The sequence below is a fragment of the Manacus vitellinus genome, unplaced genomic scaffold, assembly GCF_001715985.3.
Source record: "Manacus vitellinus isolate BGI_N305 unplaced genomic scaffold, ASM171598v3 scaffold_12_pilon, whole genome shotgun sequence".
In the NCBI taxonomy this organism is placed as follows: Eukaryota; Metazoa; Chordata; class Aves; order Passeriformes; family Pipridae; genus Manacus; species Manacus vitellinus.
Window position 1 is genome coordinate 7,360,099 of NW_021938949.1, and position 15,873 is coordinate 7,375,971.

General features: G+C 50.4%; 1 protein-coding gene and 1 long non-coding RNA gene across 2 annotated transcripts; one reads left to right on the forward strand and one right to left on the reverse strand.

The window, feature by feature from the left end:
- AMZ1 (archaelysin family metallopeptidase 1) lies at positions 1-15,392 on the reverse strand. The gene is made up of 7 exons (XM_029957765.1): positions 15,350-15,392; positions 8,067-8,392; positions 7,263-7,430; positions 6,262-6,390; positions 5,750-5,913; positions 4,120-4,296; positions 1-717 (listed from the first exon to the last, which is right to left on the reverse strand). The coding sequence occupies exons 2-7, from the start codon at positions 8,368-8,370 to the stop codon at positions 148-150; spliced, it is 1,512 nt and encodes a 503-aa protein (XP_029813625.1). The 5' UTR covers positions 8,371-8,392; positions 15,350-15,392; the 3' UTR covers positions 1-147.
- Positions 9,435-13,430, forward strand: LOC108638728. The gene is made up of 3 exons (XR_001920048.2): positions 9,435-9,498; positions 11,700-11,751; positions 12,550-13,430. It is a non-coding gene; the product is annotated as an uncharacterized LOC108638728 (long non-coding RNA).
- Positions 15,393-15,873: the final 481 nt, after the last annotated feature.

Sequence of the window (15,873 nt, forward strand, 5' to 3'; positions counted from 1 at the left end):
CTCAGAAAACAAAACACCTTTTATTCCTGTGGGGAGTTGCTGTTTCTCTCTGACAGCAACAACTTGGGGTTAGGAAGGTTGTAAGCAGGGTGGTAACGTACCCAGAGCTGTGGGAGCAAAGCTGGCCCAACCCAAGGCAGACCCAGCCTAGTTGTCCTCCCACCGCCAACGATGAGGGGACGACTCCCCTTTGGACAGTTTTCTGGAACTCAGTTTCCTCCGCAAGGAGGAAAATTTATCTCCAAGAACTTTCCGTAGCCCGGTGTTGTCCCTGGCAAAGGGCAGGTCCTTCCTCATAGCAGGCAGCTGTCCTGTAAACATTTCCCACTTAGCCAGGGCATCCACGGCCTTGTCTACCTGAGCCACTTCCTCCTCGGAGACGTTCCTCTCCAGGGCGGCGATGCACATCTCCAGCCACAGCTCATAGTCCTTGATGGTGTCTGCGGACTTGGTGGGCCCGGCGACCGGGGGCTGGCTCTGTGCCTCTGCCAGGGAGCACGGCTGCTCGTCCTGCTCCAGCTCCTGGCCGATGGACAGGCCCTGGCTGCACGTGTCCGGGGTCAGCGGCTCCGACAGGGAGGTCACGGCCTCGGAGTCGTTCTCGCAGCACATCCCGGAGTCGGAGCTGAACGGAAGGATGTCCTCCGAGGCAGACAGGTCTGATGACTCTTTCCTTGGCCATGTGGACAAGACAGTCTGTGTCCAAGCGTAGAGCTTCTGTGGTGAGAGGGAAAAAGGTTTCATTGTAGAGAATGAGAGGAGCCAGTTACGCCTTTCCCAGTGTTTGCCAGGTAAACCTGTTCATCTTGGGTGGCCCAGCTTCAGCTGCCATGGTCCTCTCTGCCAGAAGGTGAGTTCAGACAACTCGTGGTGACCCTACCCTGGCTTTCTCATCTCATTTTCTTGGAGCTGCCTCCAGTCAGATGTGGACTTAATCTGCCCTATTACTGAAGATGGTAGGAGAAAACTGCACCAAATCACTCCCTGCTGTGTGGATGTGATCTCCAGGAGAGCCAAACGAGTGCCTCTCCAGAGGAAGCTGTGTCATTATAAAAGCTCCTGAGATAGTGGTAAAGAATCTTGTTTCATCATGTTGTTAATGCCTGTGGTAATGTGCATTTTATTCCTAAGAATAGCTCTTCCCCTCTCGAGCTGAATTGCACAAGTGGGAAGGCCGGGCTCCAGGAAAGAATTAATGAAAGGAAAATGTCTGAGACAATTTCCTTTTAAAATATTAAATGCTACAATGAGGCATAAAACAGATTTCTCCTGGCACATTTATTCCTTATGCCTTAGGGAATGAATTGCATTACTCCAGTCATCCCTGCATAAAAGGTGATCTCTCCCTGTTGACAGTGTTTGGGGGCGAGGGGGGGAGTTGTGTGGTTTTTGATTTTTTTCACACCCCTGTGGCCTATTTCTTCATCTTTTCTCTCTGTAGCTCTCAGCTGATACCTTTGCACAGCCCTTGGTTGCTCTAAGGAACAGCAGTGACAGTATTAGCCTGGGATGTCACCCCTGGTGTTCCAGGCTGGGTCCATCCGTGCTCAGCTCAGGGTGAGCTGCAGTGTTGGAGGAGCAGGCAGGAGCTTCCCAGCCCTGCAGAGCTCCCTTCTCCCGCAGTGCCCTGCTGCTCCCTCCCCCTTCCCTCCTCTATTGCTCTCTCTTCAGGCAAGTGACAGAAAGGATAAAGAGCTCAAATTGAGTGGGTGGGAGAAATGGGCCCCGGTTCTCATTTCAGTCTGTGCATGAAGCCTCGGGGAAGAATTTCATACGAGAATAAAATGGACTCTTTCAGCTTAGTTAATCCACCCTGCCCCCTCTCTCTGGGACAAGAAAAATTGTAAAGGGACAACTTTTCTCCTGCCTCATCCCACCTCCAATGGCCCTTCCCTCCCTCTGGGTTTATAAAACAAAGGCGGCGCCAGAAGCTGCAATGGGAGCTGGACTGGGGGACAGCAAAGCTACTGGAAAGCTGCAACCAGCCTGTGATTTTATAGTGCCTCTGAAAATTCCCAGGAATAGAGAATCTGGGAAGGAATCATAGCTGCTACTCAGCCCAATTCCCGAGAAGAAAAAAAGCTGTGGAAATGTGGATGTTCAAACACTAGATATGAATTATTCAAGGCAAAAGATGATTGACTCAAGATCACAACCAGAACCACGAAATTCAGTCTCTCATCCTTTGGGTGGTTTATTGATTTGAACTTCAGGTGGGTTTTTAGGGCTGCAGCCTCCTCCTGTGTTCTCCTGTTTAACTAGGAAAGGATAACCTCTGCATGGATTTTTCTTATCTACAGGCAAGAGCATTTGGAGTGGATGCCCACCCTAAGGATGTCACTGAGACCTGTTGTCTGTGTGTGTGTGGCCACTGCAACCTCATCAAGGTGCCACCTCCTGAACAGCCAGGGATGCTGCAGAGGCAGCAGGTAGAGATGTTGGTTGTGGTGGGGAAACACCAGGAGAATTAATTTGTTTTCGTTTTTCGAGATGACTCATGCTGGAATAAGCAGCTGTGACGAAAAAAAAAAGGAGTGTGTTTCTGAGTGCAACTCAGATAAATAAATAAATAGAGGGGCTCATTCTGCTGCATAAGGACTGGTTTCCTGCCCCATATGCTGCTCTTCCCATAACAGTGTCTCATTCCCAGACTTCAGCAGTGTCTCACCTGCTGCTGGTGAGGCACAGCTAGGGTCTGGCATTTCCTGGAGTTGTTAGGAGTGTCTGGGGCTGTTTTGAGGCAGGTGGGGATCCATGATAGTTTTCCAAAAGGAAACGTGACTTCAGACTTGCACTTAACGTTCTTGGCAAGTTAACTTTGCTGGCTGATATTGTCTCCAAATGCTTTCTGCTCTCTTCTGTCAGGTTCTTTAACTATTTAATTCATCTCTGGCATTTGTGTTTCCTCTCGACATTATGGCAAAGCCTCTTACAGAGATTATCACAACTCTCTTATTGTACTTGTACTATATCTAGCTAAGCTTTGCCTTGTCAAGGAAGCAGATGTGACACTTGGCAAGTGTAACCTTCCTTCAGGTTTGCGTTCCCTGTTTCTGGAGGATGCTGAGCCAATTACAGTATTTGCTGGAGGTGTAAAGGCAAAAATGTTTCTAGAAAAGCAGGTAGCAGTTCTCTTCTAGAAAGCACTGGCTGGATGCCAGTTAAATAAAGCAGAATTTATTCCTCTGTTAGTCTGGGCAATTTAGACTCCTCTTGGACAGATGCAGGGACCAAACATCCAGAGAGTCAGCACCACAGAAAAGTAACAAAACCACACCAGTGTGTATTTTCCCACATCCTTTGCCGTGGTTCTGTGTGTCTGATTGCAAGCTGAATGAAACTACAGGCATCCCCTTTCTCATTCTGCTCCTATCTTGCTACAAATACAACCCACAGACTTTAAAATAGGCAGCCGTGGTAAATCCTGTCTCTGAACATGATGTGTGTCAGACAGGAATTACAGCCAGGGAGGAGATGGGTGCTGAGTGAGAATGGTGACATTATTTCTATTACACCAGCCGTTTGGCTACTGAATCCTGCTTTTTAAATCCTGCTTTTTACAGAGCAGAGGTGGAAAAGCCTTTGCAAGAGCTAAGGGTGTCTTAGCACTACTCCTGATTTGTCTAAATGTGGTGTTAGCAGTTGTATGGGTGGGAGAGAAGGGACAAAAGGTGAGTCTGTGACCCTCCACTTATTGGGGTAATAATTTGGGATCCTTTCTCATGTCTTTAAACAGAGGAATTGCAGCACAGTACACATTCAATATTTCCTCCCTGTTCCCAGCAGCCCCAGAGAGGCAGAAATCCAGGGTGGCACAGGAAAGGGTGTTGCTGTGGGAATTGGAATCTGCCTGCCCTCCCCACCTCACTTCTGGGAGTAAGAAAACATGGTTGGACTGTGGCAGTGTCCCGTGGGAAGACCCAAAAGCCCCGGAGCTTGTGCAAAGTGCTTCCTTGTGACCAACCCCTCCGTGCTCAGGTGTGAGCTGCTCCCTTAGCACCCCACCCCGGGAGCGCCTGCCTTCCCCCCACTGCTGCAGCACCTGTACCCCGTGGTTTGGGGGGAGCTGCCCTGCTCCCTGCTCTGCCCCTCGCTCCAGGGGGGGCTGGGGGGTCTCACCCTGTAGCGCTCGATGAGTTTGAAGCCCACGACGTGCTGCAGCTTGCGCAGGCAGATGGGACACGGCTCCAGGGGCCGCAGCAGGGCCTCGTCCAGGCTCAGCGCTCCCTGCATGATGCACTGCAGCCAGCGGCACGTCCCCAGCCCCATCAGGTGGCAGATCTCGTGACAGGTCACCTTTCGGGAAAGCAAAAATCACAGCAGTGCGTTGTCATTCCTGCTTCCACTGCCCCCTCTTCTTCCTCCTCTGCTGTTCCACTTTCCCCGCGCCCTGATGGTCTAAACCAGCTTGTTGCTCAGCTCCGGCAATCCTCCAGCACAGGCTTTTCTGAGGTGAATGGAGAACCTGGCTCCCTTCTCCCAGCTCCCCCAGCATCCATGGTTGTGTTGTGGAGAAGGAAGGGTGGGTGTGGGAGAAGCAGCTGTGGGAAGCCCCTGTGGGCAGCGTGTTTGGAGCTGTGGGGCAGTGCTGCTGTCACTCTCCACCAAGGACACTGTGGTTCTTGGAGGTTTTTTGTTGTTTTGGGGTTTTTAAGGAGGAAAACTAGTCCCACTGGGGTCTGAAAAGAGCAGCACAGTCCGTGTGAGAAATCTGAGAAGCGCTATTGGCAATAACAGATCTGGGCCCTTCCAAAACAGACGCTATTAACATTTGTGCCAAAGCAAAAAAAAACTAAGCTGGAGTCAGCTGGCCAAGCGTTACTGCCTTGGGAATTGGCAACTGTGGAAAGGCTGAGGATGGAGGATTCCCTTCTTCCTCCCTTTGCCACCTAATCTCATTGGAAATTACTACAGGAAAAGACCTCAGACTTGAAAATCCTGAGCAAATGCCAGGGGAGCAAAGAGAAATGGCATCGAAGGTGCTGGTGTGGCTGCTCCACGTGGGGCAGCTTTGGGAGGAACACCAGAGACAGGGCTGGCCCAGGGGAGATGCTGGGATGAGGGAGGACAGCGCTCCTGAAGAGGATGTGATGGAGATGAAGGGGGTTTAAGGGCATCTGCATATATTTATATGTGCAAACCTGCCTCAGGTATCTTTCTCATCCATCCATGTAACAGGTCTGGCACATGGACTTCTCCCCTTATGGATACCAATGTCTGAGGAAGAAGTTACCCCTTCCCAGCCATCCATTAGTTACACACAACTCCACCAGATATTCTGATTAACTCCAAGTTCTGAATCAGCTCACAGATCCTACTGGCCCTGCACTGCCTGGCAAGCAAAGTACTCAGGATTACCCAAGCATGAGCCTGGGAGCTGGGCAGGGGTTTATCTCAGTGCTGCTCCATGACATAACCTGGTGTAGTGGAAGGTGTCCTTGCCCATGGCAGGGGGTTGGAACTAGGTGGTCTTTAATGTCCCTTCTAACCCAAACCATTCTGTGATTCTGTGATACTTCAAGTCCTGTAGCCCCACTGTAACTGATGGTATTGTTGTCTACACAGTGCAGTAAAATGCAAGCTTTTTATATCTGGATTAAGTGTGTGGCCTTAGCTGTGATTGCCTGTGCCTTCTGGGAGCAGAGTCTCATTCCTGCTTCGCTGGGCTGAGACACAGATTATGCCCAGGCCTGAAATATTTAACCCTACACAGGAAGAAACGTGGGGTGCAGGAGCTGGCTGGTCCTACCTTACAGCACTGGACCATCTCCTGGGCACTGAACTGCAGCGTCCTGTCTCTGCTCTCCTTGAGGACTTCACACAACTCTTCCTTCTGTGTGGGTGGGTTCAAGCTGCTACAACCAGCCTGGGGAAAATCCCCAGAAAACCTGGCAAAGCTGCAGACTCCCACTTCTGTGAAGAGAGGTGAGTAGAAGTTAGGCATCTGCTCTCTTATGGCTGTCTCACCTTAGGCAGCATGAAAATACAGCTGTTGTAGCACAGCCCAGTTGAGCACACAGGGTGTGATGAGACCCCCTTCCCAAAAGGTCCAAAAGGTTTGCAGCACCTTGGTTACCTTTGTCTGGATCAGGAACCCCAAATCCCTTAGTTTTAAATTGGGAAAACCTAGTTCCTCTTATCAGGGATTGAATAACATGTTAAGGATGAGATTTGGCTATTCCAGCCTCCCAGGGAAGGTTTTTGGTACAGTGCTGCCTTATTCATATGCAGTGCAAGACCATCATGGCATACCAATCCCACCTTGTCCTGGCAGAAATTTGCTGAATGTGAAGCTCCAGGTCTCACATGGATAAAGATCCAGCAGAGTAAGTCCAAGGACACACAGGGCATCCATGGGCTTGTTGTTCTTCAGGAAATTCAGGATCCCATCTGGAAAAATACCAGAGAGACATTCATTAAAATGAAGCGTCCCTGGAAGGCACCTAAGAGCCAGAAGTTCTGCTGGTTGTGGGGAGGAGGATGTAATCCAAGCCACAGGCAGACAGAGCTGCTCCATTCATTATCTCAGATGGAGAACCACAGCTGTGGAGCCCATCCCCTGAAATCAGAGCAGACCTGACTTTGGAAGTGGTGCTGAGCACGGAGTTAAAACAAAGCAGAGCTAAGGGCAGGGATGTAGGTGAATTCGGTACTAACCCATGGAAATATGCACCTGGGAGCAGAATTTCCCATTTCAGAAGGGAGCTGGAACAGCCACATGGCTGCAGTGCTGGGCTGGGCTGAGCATGTGCTGCCCGTGGTACCTGCAAACAGCTCGTTCCAGGGGGATGTTTGTGCAGCAGGAGTTTGGCAGGTGGAAAACCTGTTTCCCCAGGGAGCTGTGACACTTGAACCCAAGTTTCCTAACATGAAAGGCCAGTGAGTTCCCCACCTACACCACCCAGGCCAATCATTTACTTTGGCTCGAGGCAAGAGATGGGAGAACTCAGACTACACCAAACCAACAGTGCCTTCCCTTGGAGCTGATCCGATCGCTCTGCAGAGCTGGACCTAAACGTAATAGCACCGAAAAATACAAACAGCAGAGGAAAATATGATGAAAGTCACTTTGTTTTTCATTCCTATTTCCAACCTCAAAGCTCTGGGCTTTCCACGGGAACAGGATTTCTCCCTTTTCACTCCCTTCCTCATCCCCTCCCTGCTCTGGCAATGAAGGGCTGTTTCAGGCATTTCCTAAGGGAGGGCTCGTGCCCCTGTGCCAAGCTGGTGCCTTTATGGGCTCCCTGGTGCCAGGTCCTCACCTGCGTGGAGCTGCACCCTGTCGGAGTCCCGGCTGTGGCGGAAGCAGCAGTGAATGGAAGAGACGGGGATGGAGGGAAGGCACTTCACACGGAGACCCAGGAAGAAAGACTCGACACAGCTCTGGAGGGAATCCAGCAGCGAGAGCCCAGCAGGCCCTTCGATTAAGTCTGAGAAGAGAAGCTCTGTTATCAGCCCCTGAAAGGCAGGGTGAACCACAGGGTCTGAAGGGACTCTGTGGGACTGGCCACAGCCACTGGGGAGGAGGCAGGCTGGGTCATTCTGGAGTTAATTGCTCATTCTGGGATGTGGCAGACACCTCTAGATGGTTATGGATATAGAGGAGAAGAGGGAGCTCTTCCTGAGAGGTGACTTGAGGCATTAGTACGCTCTCATTAGCAGAGCAGATATCTAGGAAGGTTGTCTCTTGTTTAAGTTATGCAGAAAGGTAAATGTGGGAATGGGTCGCTGTGTTTAATGAACCATCAGGGATGGACCTCCGGAAATGCTGTATCTTCCAGCATTGTTTCATAGTTAGATATGTATATGTATATATATATATATATATGCATAAATTCATAGCAAGTCTCACCCAGGGGCACATATACCATTTATTTGGCAGGTCTACCCATGGTTGTCATCACGGCTTGTGACCCTGGACTGGGGGCATGTCAGAGCCTTTGCTACCACACTTATCTTCACTGGGGCGATTGCATTTTGCAGGTTAGTCCTTAGAAGAGGGTATTAGCAGCACTCAGCACCACCCACCTCCCTCCTCGGTGGCTCAGTGCAGATGCCCACGTTACCTATAGGCTGCAGGTAGATGTGCTTTCGGTAGAAGTTCTGCTTCCTCCTCAGCATGGCGTGGTAGAAGGTCTCGAAGTCCTCGGGGGCATCGGGGTGGCTGAGGATCCAGTCGAAGGCCGTGCGGATGAGCAGCGAGCAGAACAGCGTCCTCTGGGGGTTGTAGGCCTCGGAGAGGAACAGCTTCTCCGCCCTGGAGAAGGCCTTGGCATAGAGCTCCTGCAGGGCGGGGTTGGTGGAGATCAGTGCGTCCTTCAGCGCGCGGGGCCCGAAGCTGAACTCCTGGGCGTGTTTGCACTGCAGCATCGCGGAGGGACCGTGGCACTGCCTGAGGGAGGGGACATTGCCGTCAGCCGTGGCCTCCTGAGGGACCTGCACACCTCCTCTGCTCTCACAGCAGTTCCCCCAACACCCCAGCTGCAAGGGAGCTTATCAGCACTGTGCTGGCCTGGAGCCCTGCACTTTGAGCAGCTCTTACAGGGTTCTCTACGTGTGTGTGCAGACACCAGCTCATGGACCCTGTGCCAGTAGATGGTGCTCAAGAATGCACAGCCCCAGGTTGCTGCCAGATATCTGGAGTAAATCAGATGGTTTGATTGGTGTTTGGGGTTGGTTGATGGGGATTTGGGGTTTTTTTGGTGCTCTATCCTGGAGGCCCAACAGGATGGGAAATACCTCTGGGTGTTGTGCAACTGGTTGCACTGGACCTCACAGGATGTGGGAAGGTGGTGCTCCTTTTTGCTTGGGCTAAACCACATCCCTTGGAATAGGTCCACGTCAGGAACGAAGAGGTCACTTGTCCTTTATCTGTCCATCAGAAGCCTGCACTTCTGACTTACCTGACACCAGTGAAAGCAGCTGTTCACTGCTGATGATTTCCTCTAACAGCTTTTAATCTCAGATATTAACCTCGGGCACCTTCTGGCTCGCAGTGCTGTTGTGAGGCTGCAGGATTTGGGAAGGTTTGGCCAGCCTGACCTGCAGGTGGGACTTGGTGTGTGAGATTCCTGTGTGCTGGTGCTGCCTCTCTAGCAAGACACATACGGGCCCGCTGCCATCATGTCACTTCATGAATAGCTTCATGTCACACCGTGTTAGCATCAGCAGGGCTGGGGATGATGTAAAGCAGCAAATAAAGAGCAAATGAAAGCCTGCAGCACAAAGAAATTAATTCAGAGCATCCCAGAAATATCCTCTCCAGGGTCCTTTCTAAGGCTGGTGTTCTCCAAAGCTGCGAGTCAAGCACCTATTTTCCACTGCATTTTATGCACTTATGGAAATTCCAGTTGGCAGCTTGGGGAAAGGGAAGAAAAAGAGGCAACACTACCTCTTTGACTAACCTATGTCTGAATTTTTCCAAAGGCAGTAATTGGTCATTCCAAGCAGAACTGGAGTATTTTGGAGCAGTACTTCAGGCAACGTTGCCTACCACAGGTAAGTGTTCCACCTGCACTCAGCAGAATGAAAAACACACAGGTGTATGTGCACAAAAGCACAAGGTTTCTAGGAATAAGTGTTATCTTCTTCTAGGCAAGTTAATAGTAACTTAAAAGGAGCCAAACAAGATTTCTGGGTGGATACCAAATGCATCAACTGCTGACCATCACTGCTAAAACACCAGCATTCAACTGAAAAAAAAGGGATTAAATATTTCAAGGAGGAACTGGTTAAGTCTATGATTTAAGTAGGTCTGCAGCTTAGCTCTGCCAGGTGAGTGGCATTCAGTGGCCCTTGAGGACAGCAGTATAATTAAGAAAATTCAACATTTAAAAAAATAGTACCGCCATGAGCCATACCTCAGTTATGCAGAGGTAGTTTGCACTGTAAGAGGAAGGTGGCAGCCCATTAAAATTAACACTGAATTCCTTCACATCTAACCCTTGGGAAGAGAAGTGTATGTATTAGCAGTCCTTAAAAGGACTCGTTTTGTGTGATCTTTTTGTCTCTAAGGGTGTGTAGCCCAGAGAGGGAGCAGGAAAGCAGTTTTCTTTCGTTTTTGCAAGCTTTGTATTTCGCTCACATTAAAGGCTGACAGCAGATGGCACAGGGGGATCTGAAGTGGTACAAGGGCCCTAATCCAGGGAAAGTTTAGAAATCAAACCTGAGATGCTTTCTCAGACGCCTCTTTTTACTTCCCAGAAAAATGTACAAATTGCTCCTGCTGGTTTTTACAGGCAGCAGCAAGAGTTTGTGTGAGGTTGTTCTGTGTTTTGTCACCCAAATCTCTGCTCCTCTGACTTGCTTCCAGATTTGGGAGACAGAAGTGAGAGTCTGACCCCACCAGGTCATCAGGAGTTTTGCCTTGGGCAAGATGAAGATTTCCCTAAGGGACAAGATTTCACTTGTTCTGCACAAACTTTAAATACAAGCATCATTTTCCTGGTCATATGCAGAACTTTCACTGGGAAACTGTTAGCAATATTCAGCTCCCTGAGGATGTGATCCTGTGAGCTCCTGCCTGCCTGGTGCTCTCAGGGAAATAAAGGAAAGACTTTGCACTTGGTCCAGGTTGAGAGTGGTCTGGTCAAAGGGGGTTTCTGGAGCCTCTTTCATGGGTGTTTTGGGCGACAACTGGAGTGTGGGTCTGGGGAGGAGGAGCTGGTTAGAAAATGAATGGGTTTTTCTCTGCTGAATGGGAAGCAGCGAGGAGTGGATGTATGTGACAGCAAACACAATGAGTGCACAGTCTTGTAGCATGTGTTCCCCCCAGGCTCTCTCGTGGAATACAGAGTGAGCCCAAAGCTATGGGATATACATTGTTTCCCAGGACTCCCTAAAAGGGGATATTCACCCAGCTCCAGACATTCCCAGCTATGCCCATGGGTGTTTTGTGACGTTCACCATGCCCAAGGATGCCCATGGTGACGCTTCAGTGACTTGAAAGCTCAAGCATAGGAATTCACTTGCAGGAATTCAGTCTGGAGTGACATGTGCCTCCTTCTCCTGGAGTGTCTGGGTTTGCTTCTCGAAGAATAGCAGCAACCCACTACACTCTCCAAATCCAGCACAATTACTTCTCTTTAGCAAGCTTTTCTAAAATACTTTACTGGAGAAAATGAATGCTTCAGAAAATGTTTATGGGCAACTTCAGCAGTTGAAAAAAGAATCCATTTTACAACATTAACTGTAGTAGATATTATTTGTGCTTGATCTAATATATGGATATGGTGTTTCATTACCTGAATAGTTCAATAGGGCTTTGTAATTTTTAGCTCTTTTGTCGAGAGTGCCTGGTTTAACTCCATGCTGCAGTGCTTCAGGAGGGAATGGCACTTAAGCTTGGATATTTCCCCCTTTCTCCTCAGTTTTTTAGATGCCAAGGTGGGGCTCAAGAAATGGAAGCACCAGTGCATCCTTCTGCCCTTCGGGTATTTAGGAAGGAGACATCATGCCTTTAAAGTAAAAAGCAGTTAATTTGGCTTCTTGTTCAATGACAAACTGTAGGACCTGACTAAAGAGTCCTGGGAAGGAGAAAGTAACTCTTTTTATTTAAAAAGCCAATAATTTGGAGTTGCACTTGAGAAAATACTTTAAACAAGATAGGCACCCACAGGCTCCCAACAGGGCAGAGAAGGAGCCAGCTGGGAATCCTTATCCAGTTTGTGGAGACTCTTTTTTTTTTTTCCCTGTTTCAGGTTGTTCATCATCACATCCATGCAGTGCAGTGGAACCACACACAGCTCAAAGGTTTGGGTACTTAGCTGTTTGTCTGCTGGGAACAGCCTTTTCCCATGATTATGTTGTAGGATCCCAGTTGTGGCCTTTCTGCTTGTGGGGTGGGATATGAGGCAGGAGCTCCAAGGACAACATGCTCTGTGTGTCTGGCTTTCAGTACCATACAAGAGGTTTCAGCTCAGATTGGGCATATTGCACAAATCTGTTTACCATGGAATTTGACACATATTTTTTTCCACAGTGAGTGTTCTCACACAAAATGCCCCAAAATCCGGGCTCAGCACGTGACAGCTGAGCAGTCAGTACACTCCCTTTCCCACAGTAACCTGTTAATGTGCTTCATGTGCAATTCAGGTTACTCATAAATTATTCTCTTTGCAAATCAGACACATATAAATTATTCTCTGTAATTGAAAATTAGCTATGAATTATTCTTTTTGTAATTTCCAGATATGTCATTTATTCTCTAATATATTGACATTGCTTTCTTGGATAGATATGCCTGGGGCTGACAGTAACAGGGAAATTCTCAAAGGCCGAGGCAATACATACAGTGCAAGTATTTGGGATATTCTGACAAGACAGAAAGGGTCTTGTGTGCAGAAATTCTGTGTTGTACAGGTCCAGAAAGGGCACTCAGTGCATAATGGATTTATTTGGTATTGTATGGAATTTGGCCCTAACATTGTAGAGATGGTATTTGTGTATTTTTTTCTGTTGGTTTGTTTTGTTTGTTTTTAAGCTGGTCATTCTAAAGTTGTTTATTTTACAAGTCAGCCTGTAAGTAATTTCTACGTCTGACTCTCCCAGGCTGCAGATGCACAGAAGGAGATTCCCTCAGTTCCATCTCGGCTCTTTTGAAGTATTTGGAGGCAGACTGTCTTAACTGGGCTCTTTGGGTGTCAGAGGGATGTTAGTGGAGTCTCTTAAAACTGATTAATTGCCTTCATTAGGAGCTGTACTGTAAACAAGCAGTGATAGTGCAGAAAATTCATCGCCAGTCAACAGAAATGAAAAGCCCAGAGCAAACATAACAAGCGATAACTAATTATCAACACATGCCCTAGTTGCTTAATAGCTCTTTCCCTGAGATTTGCAGTTGGTGTCTGTAAGTGCTGCTCGAGGATCAGCCCCTCCTTGCCTGTGCTTCCCAGTATCACACTGATGACAGCCTGAAAGCAATTTTCTCAATGTATTTGTTAACACATACAGAAAGAGATTTTTCTTGACTGAGAAGCTCAGTCCAAGTAAAATTCTGACTGGTCCAGCTCCTTCCTTGAGGAGCTCGACACAGCCCCTTGCACCGAGCCAGGCTTTGCCTGCCGAGCTCGCTCAGCTGCTGGGGTCAGACCAACTCTGTTTGGCCGTGTTCAGACCTGAAATGGAGGCAATTTCGAGATGATCAGCACTTCTCAGAATCAATCCCCTCTGCTCACAGAGAAAATACACTCTGGACCTGATCAACCCTGTACTTGTATCCACATAGAACTGTAGCATCCTCTGTTCACTTTGCATTAAACAGCCACAAAACACCGAGTCAGATCTGTGTGTGTTCCACACCATAAAGTCAGATAAAGCCTTCTGGCCTCACCTACTGCCAGATCCCAATAATATTTACTTGTAATATCTCTAGAATATGTTTGTGACTTGGAAACAGATGGTATGTGTGGTCTCTCTCAGAAAAAGTCATTCCTGGTGCTGTGGAAACCTTCAGGGATTCAAACATGCATTCATTAGGAAGAGAATCTACCTGTCCTACTGGAACTGTGATCGACATGTTATTGCCACAAGGCTCAGTCCTGAAAGTTTGTCCTCCCATGAATCTGCCTTATAAATTAACTTGGACTGCTGGACAAGTCAGATGGACAACTCGCCAGTATGCAAAAAAGGTTTGCAAGATGAAAGACTAGAGTTGCTTCCATCCATCCTTATTTAAGGAGACAGATGCTTCCATCCATCCTTATTTAAATATTCTTATTTAAGTGTTCTTAAGTACTTAAGAACACATACACATCCACTTTGCCCTTGATTTTGTTTTATGTGAGAGCCTGCTCTCTCAATACTCTGTTCTTCATTTTAATATGTATTGAGGACATACATTATCCTTAGTTCCAGTCTTCTCTTCTAAGGATTTTATTTATTCTATGCTCGTATATAGTGCTACTCTTTTTTTCAGTCCCTGCCATTTGAGGCTCTCTAAGTGTCATACAAGCATTCATGAACTTCTCTGTGCTACCCTCAAGAAAGCAAGCTGGCAGTATATGGCTTTCCCCCTCACCACCCATTTATTCATCATTTTCAGTGCCTTCTCTGCTCATTTTAGTCTGGTTAAACTGCCTGTGATGCTTTCTCCCATGCACGTGTGATGAAGGGCTGGCTGCATTCTCCTTCCCTTGCTCTGACATGGAACAAACCCCCCCAGTCCATGGCTGTTTGCTGTGCACTTGCCAACCCAAAAGCACCGAGCAGCATCTATCAGAGCTGTACAACAAACGCAGCACTGCAGAGATACCCGAGCTCTAATCACTCACAGCTCCAGGCACTTTGCTCTTCATCATATTTGTCTAGACAGACTAAATGGTCTCTGTGAGACAACCCCGGTGTTAGCCGGGAGAGAGGCTGCATTTTCCAGGTACGGCTAAGGGGAGGTGGTTCCTGGAGCACAGGCGTTATAAAAGTGGTTCATCACACGGTACAAAAGCGCTGGAAGGCTGTGCCTCCTCCCAGCATCGAGTGCTTTTTAAGTGGTGCCGCCGGGTAGGGGGTGTTTGTGGGCGTTTCACAGCCAAGGAGAAGGAGGGGGCTCCAGGGTGTTACTGCGACCAGCGCGGCTGTGGGTGACAATGACAGACCCCAATCCTGAGCCTTCATAGGGGCTGTGCCCTGACCACCAGCCAGCTCTGCCAGCCAGAGGTTTGCTGGGCACGAGGCATGTTCTGGAAGCGCTGCAAAAGCAGGTGCTGCTCCTGGGACACCTGAGCGCCCGTGATATGGAAAAGGGACTGTTGATGCTGATCCCCGGTGCAGGAATCGCACGGATGGGTGTGCAGGGAAGGAATAAGTCCCTCAGCACCTTGGGACGATGCATCGAGCACAATCCCCAGCACGGCGGGACAGGATGCCCCGAGCTCAGCCCCTGGCACCCCAAACCCCCAGGAGGGTGCACCAAGGGCAGCCCCGGCAACCCAGGAGAGGGTGAGAGGAGAGTGCCCAGGCAGGACCCCTGGAGCCCGTGGGGGTGATGCCCGGAGCGCAGCCCCCAGCCCCCGGCGGGAGATGCGCCGAGCGCGGCCACCAGCCCCCGGCGGGAGATGCCCTGAGCGTGACCCGCCGCCACCGAGGGAGGATGCCCCGAGCACGGCCACCATCGCCCTTACAGTCATGCCCGTCACGGGCGGAGCGATGCCCATCACCCCGGGAGCTGCCCCGAGCCCGAACCACCCTCAACCCCGGAGCGATGCCCATCACACGGGGGATGCCCCAGCCCGCACTCACCCCTCCAGGGGGGTCCCGCCGCATCCAGGGGCCGCCGCGGACTCCCGTACCCTCCCCTCCATAGAGGTGACCACGACCCCCCCCGATGTGCCCAAGGGGCCAGGACAGGACTCACCGCCCCGCCGGGCCGGGGCTGCGGAGGCCGGGAGGTGCGGCAGGGCCGGGGCACCCGGCGCGGGGCTGGCGAGGCGGAGCGGAGCCCGGCGGCGGCAGGAGGAGCGCGCAGGAGGAGACGAGAGGAGGAGGAGGAGGAGGGAGAGAAAAGGGGAGCAAAGGGGGGCTTCGCGCCGGGAGCCGGCGGGATTCGCCGAGCGGCCGCTCAGAGCCGCCTCCTGCGGGTGCGCGGGGCAACCACGCGGGGGCGGCGGGGAGGGGGGGCGGCCGGGCCGGGCACGGAGCGGGGGGTCACCGGGAAAGGAGGGACACGGGGAAAGGAGTGACACCGGGAAAGGAGGGACACGGGGAAAGGAGGGACACCGGGAAAGGAGGGACACCGGGAAAGGAGGGACACGGGGAAAGGAGGGACACCGGGAAAGGAGGGACACGGGGTGCGGGAGGCAGGACCCTTGGGGCGAGGGGCGGGACGCGTCCCGGGAGCGGCGGGTCCGCCCGGCCGCTGGAGCTGGAGAGGAGCGGGAG

What these genes read in the sequence shown, in the direction of transcription:
- AMZ1 (XM_029957765.1), bottom strand. Translation starts at nt 8,370, where the DNA reads ATGCTGCAGTGCAAACACGCCCAGGAGTTCAGCTTCGGGCCCCGCGCG. An exon ending in CATCTACCTGCAGCCTATAG is followed by an intron (nt 7,431 to 8,066) that starts GTAACGTGGGCA and finishes TTCTCTTCTCAG; the next exon opens with ACTTAATCGAAGGGCCTGCT. An exon ending in AACTCATCGAGCGCTACAGG is followed by an intron (nt 718 to 4,119) that starts GTGAGACCCCCC and finishes CTCTCACCACAG; the next exon opens with AAGCTCTACGCTTGGACACA.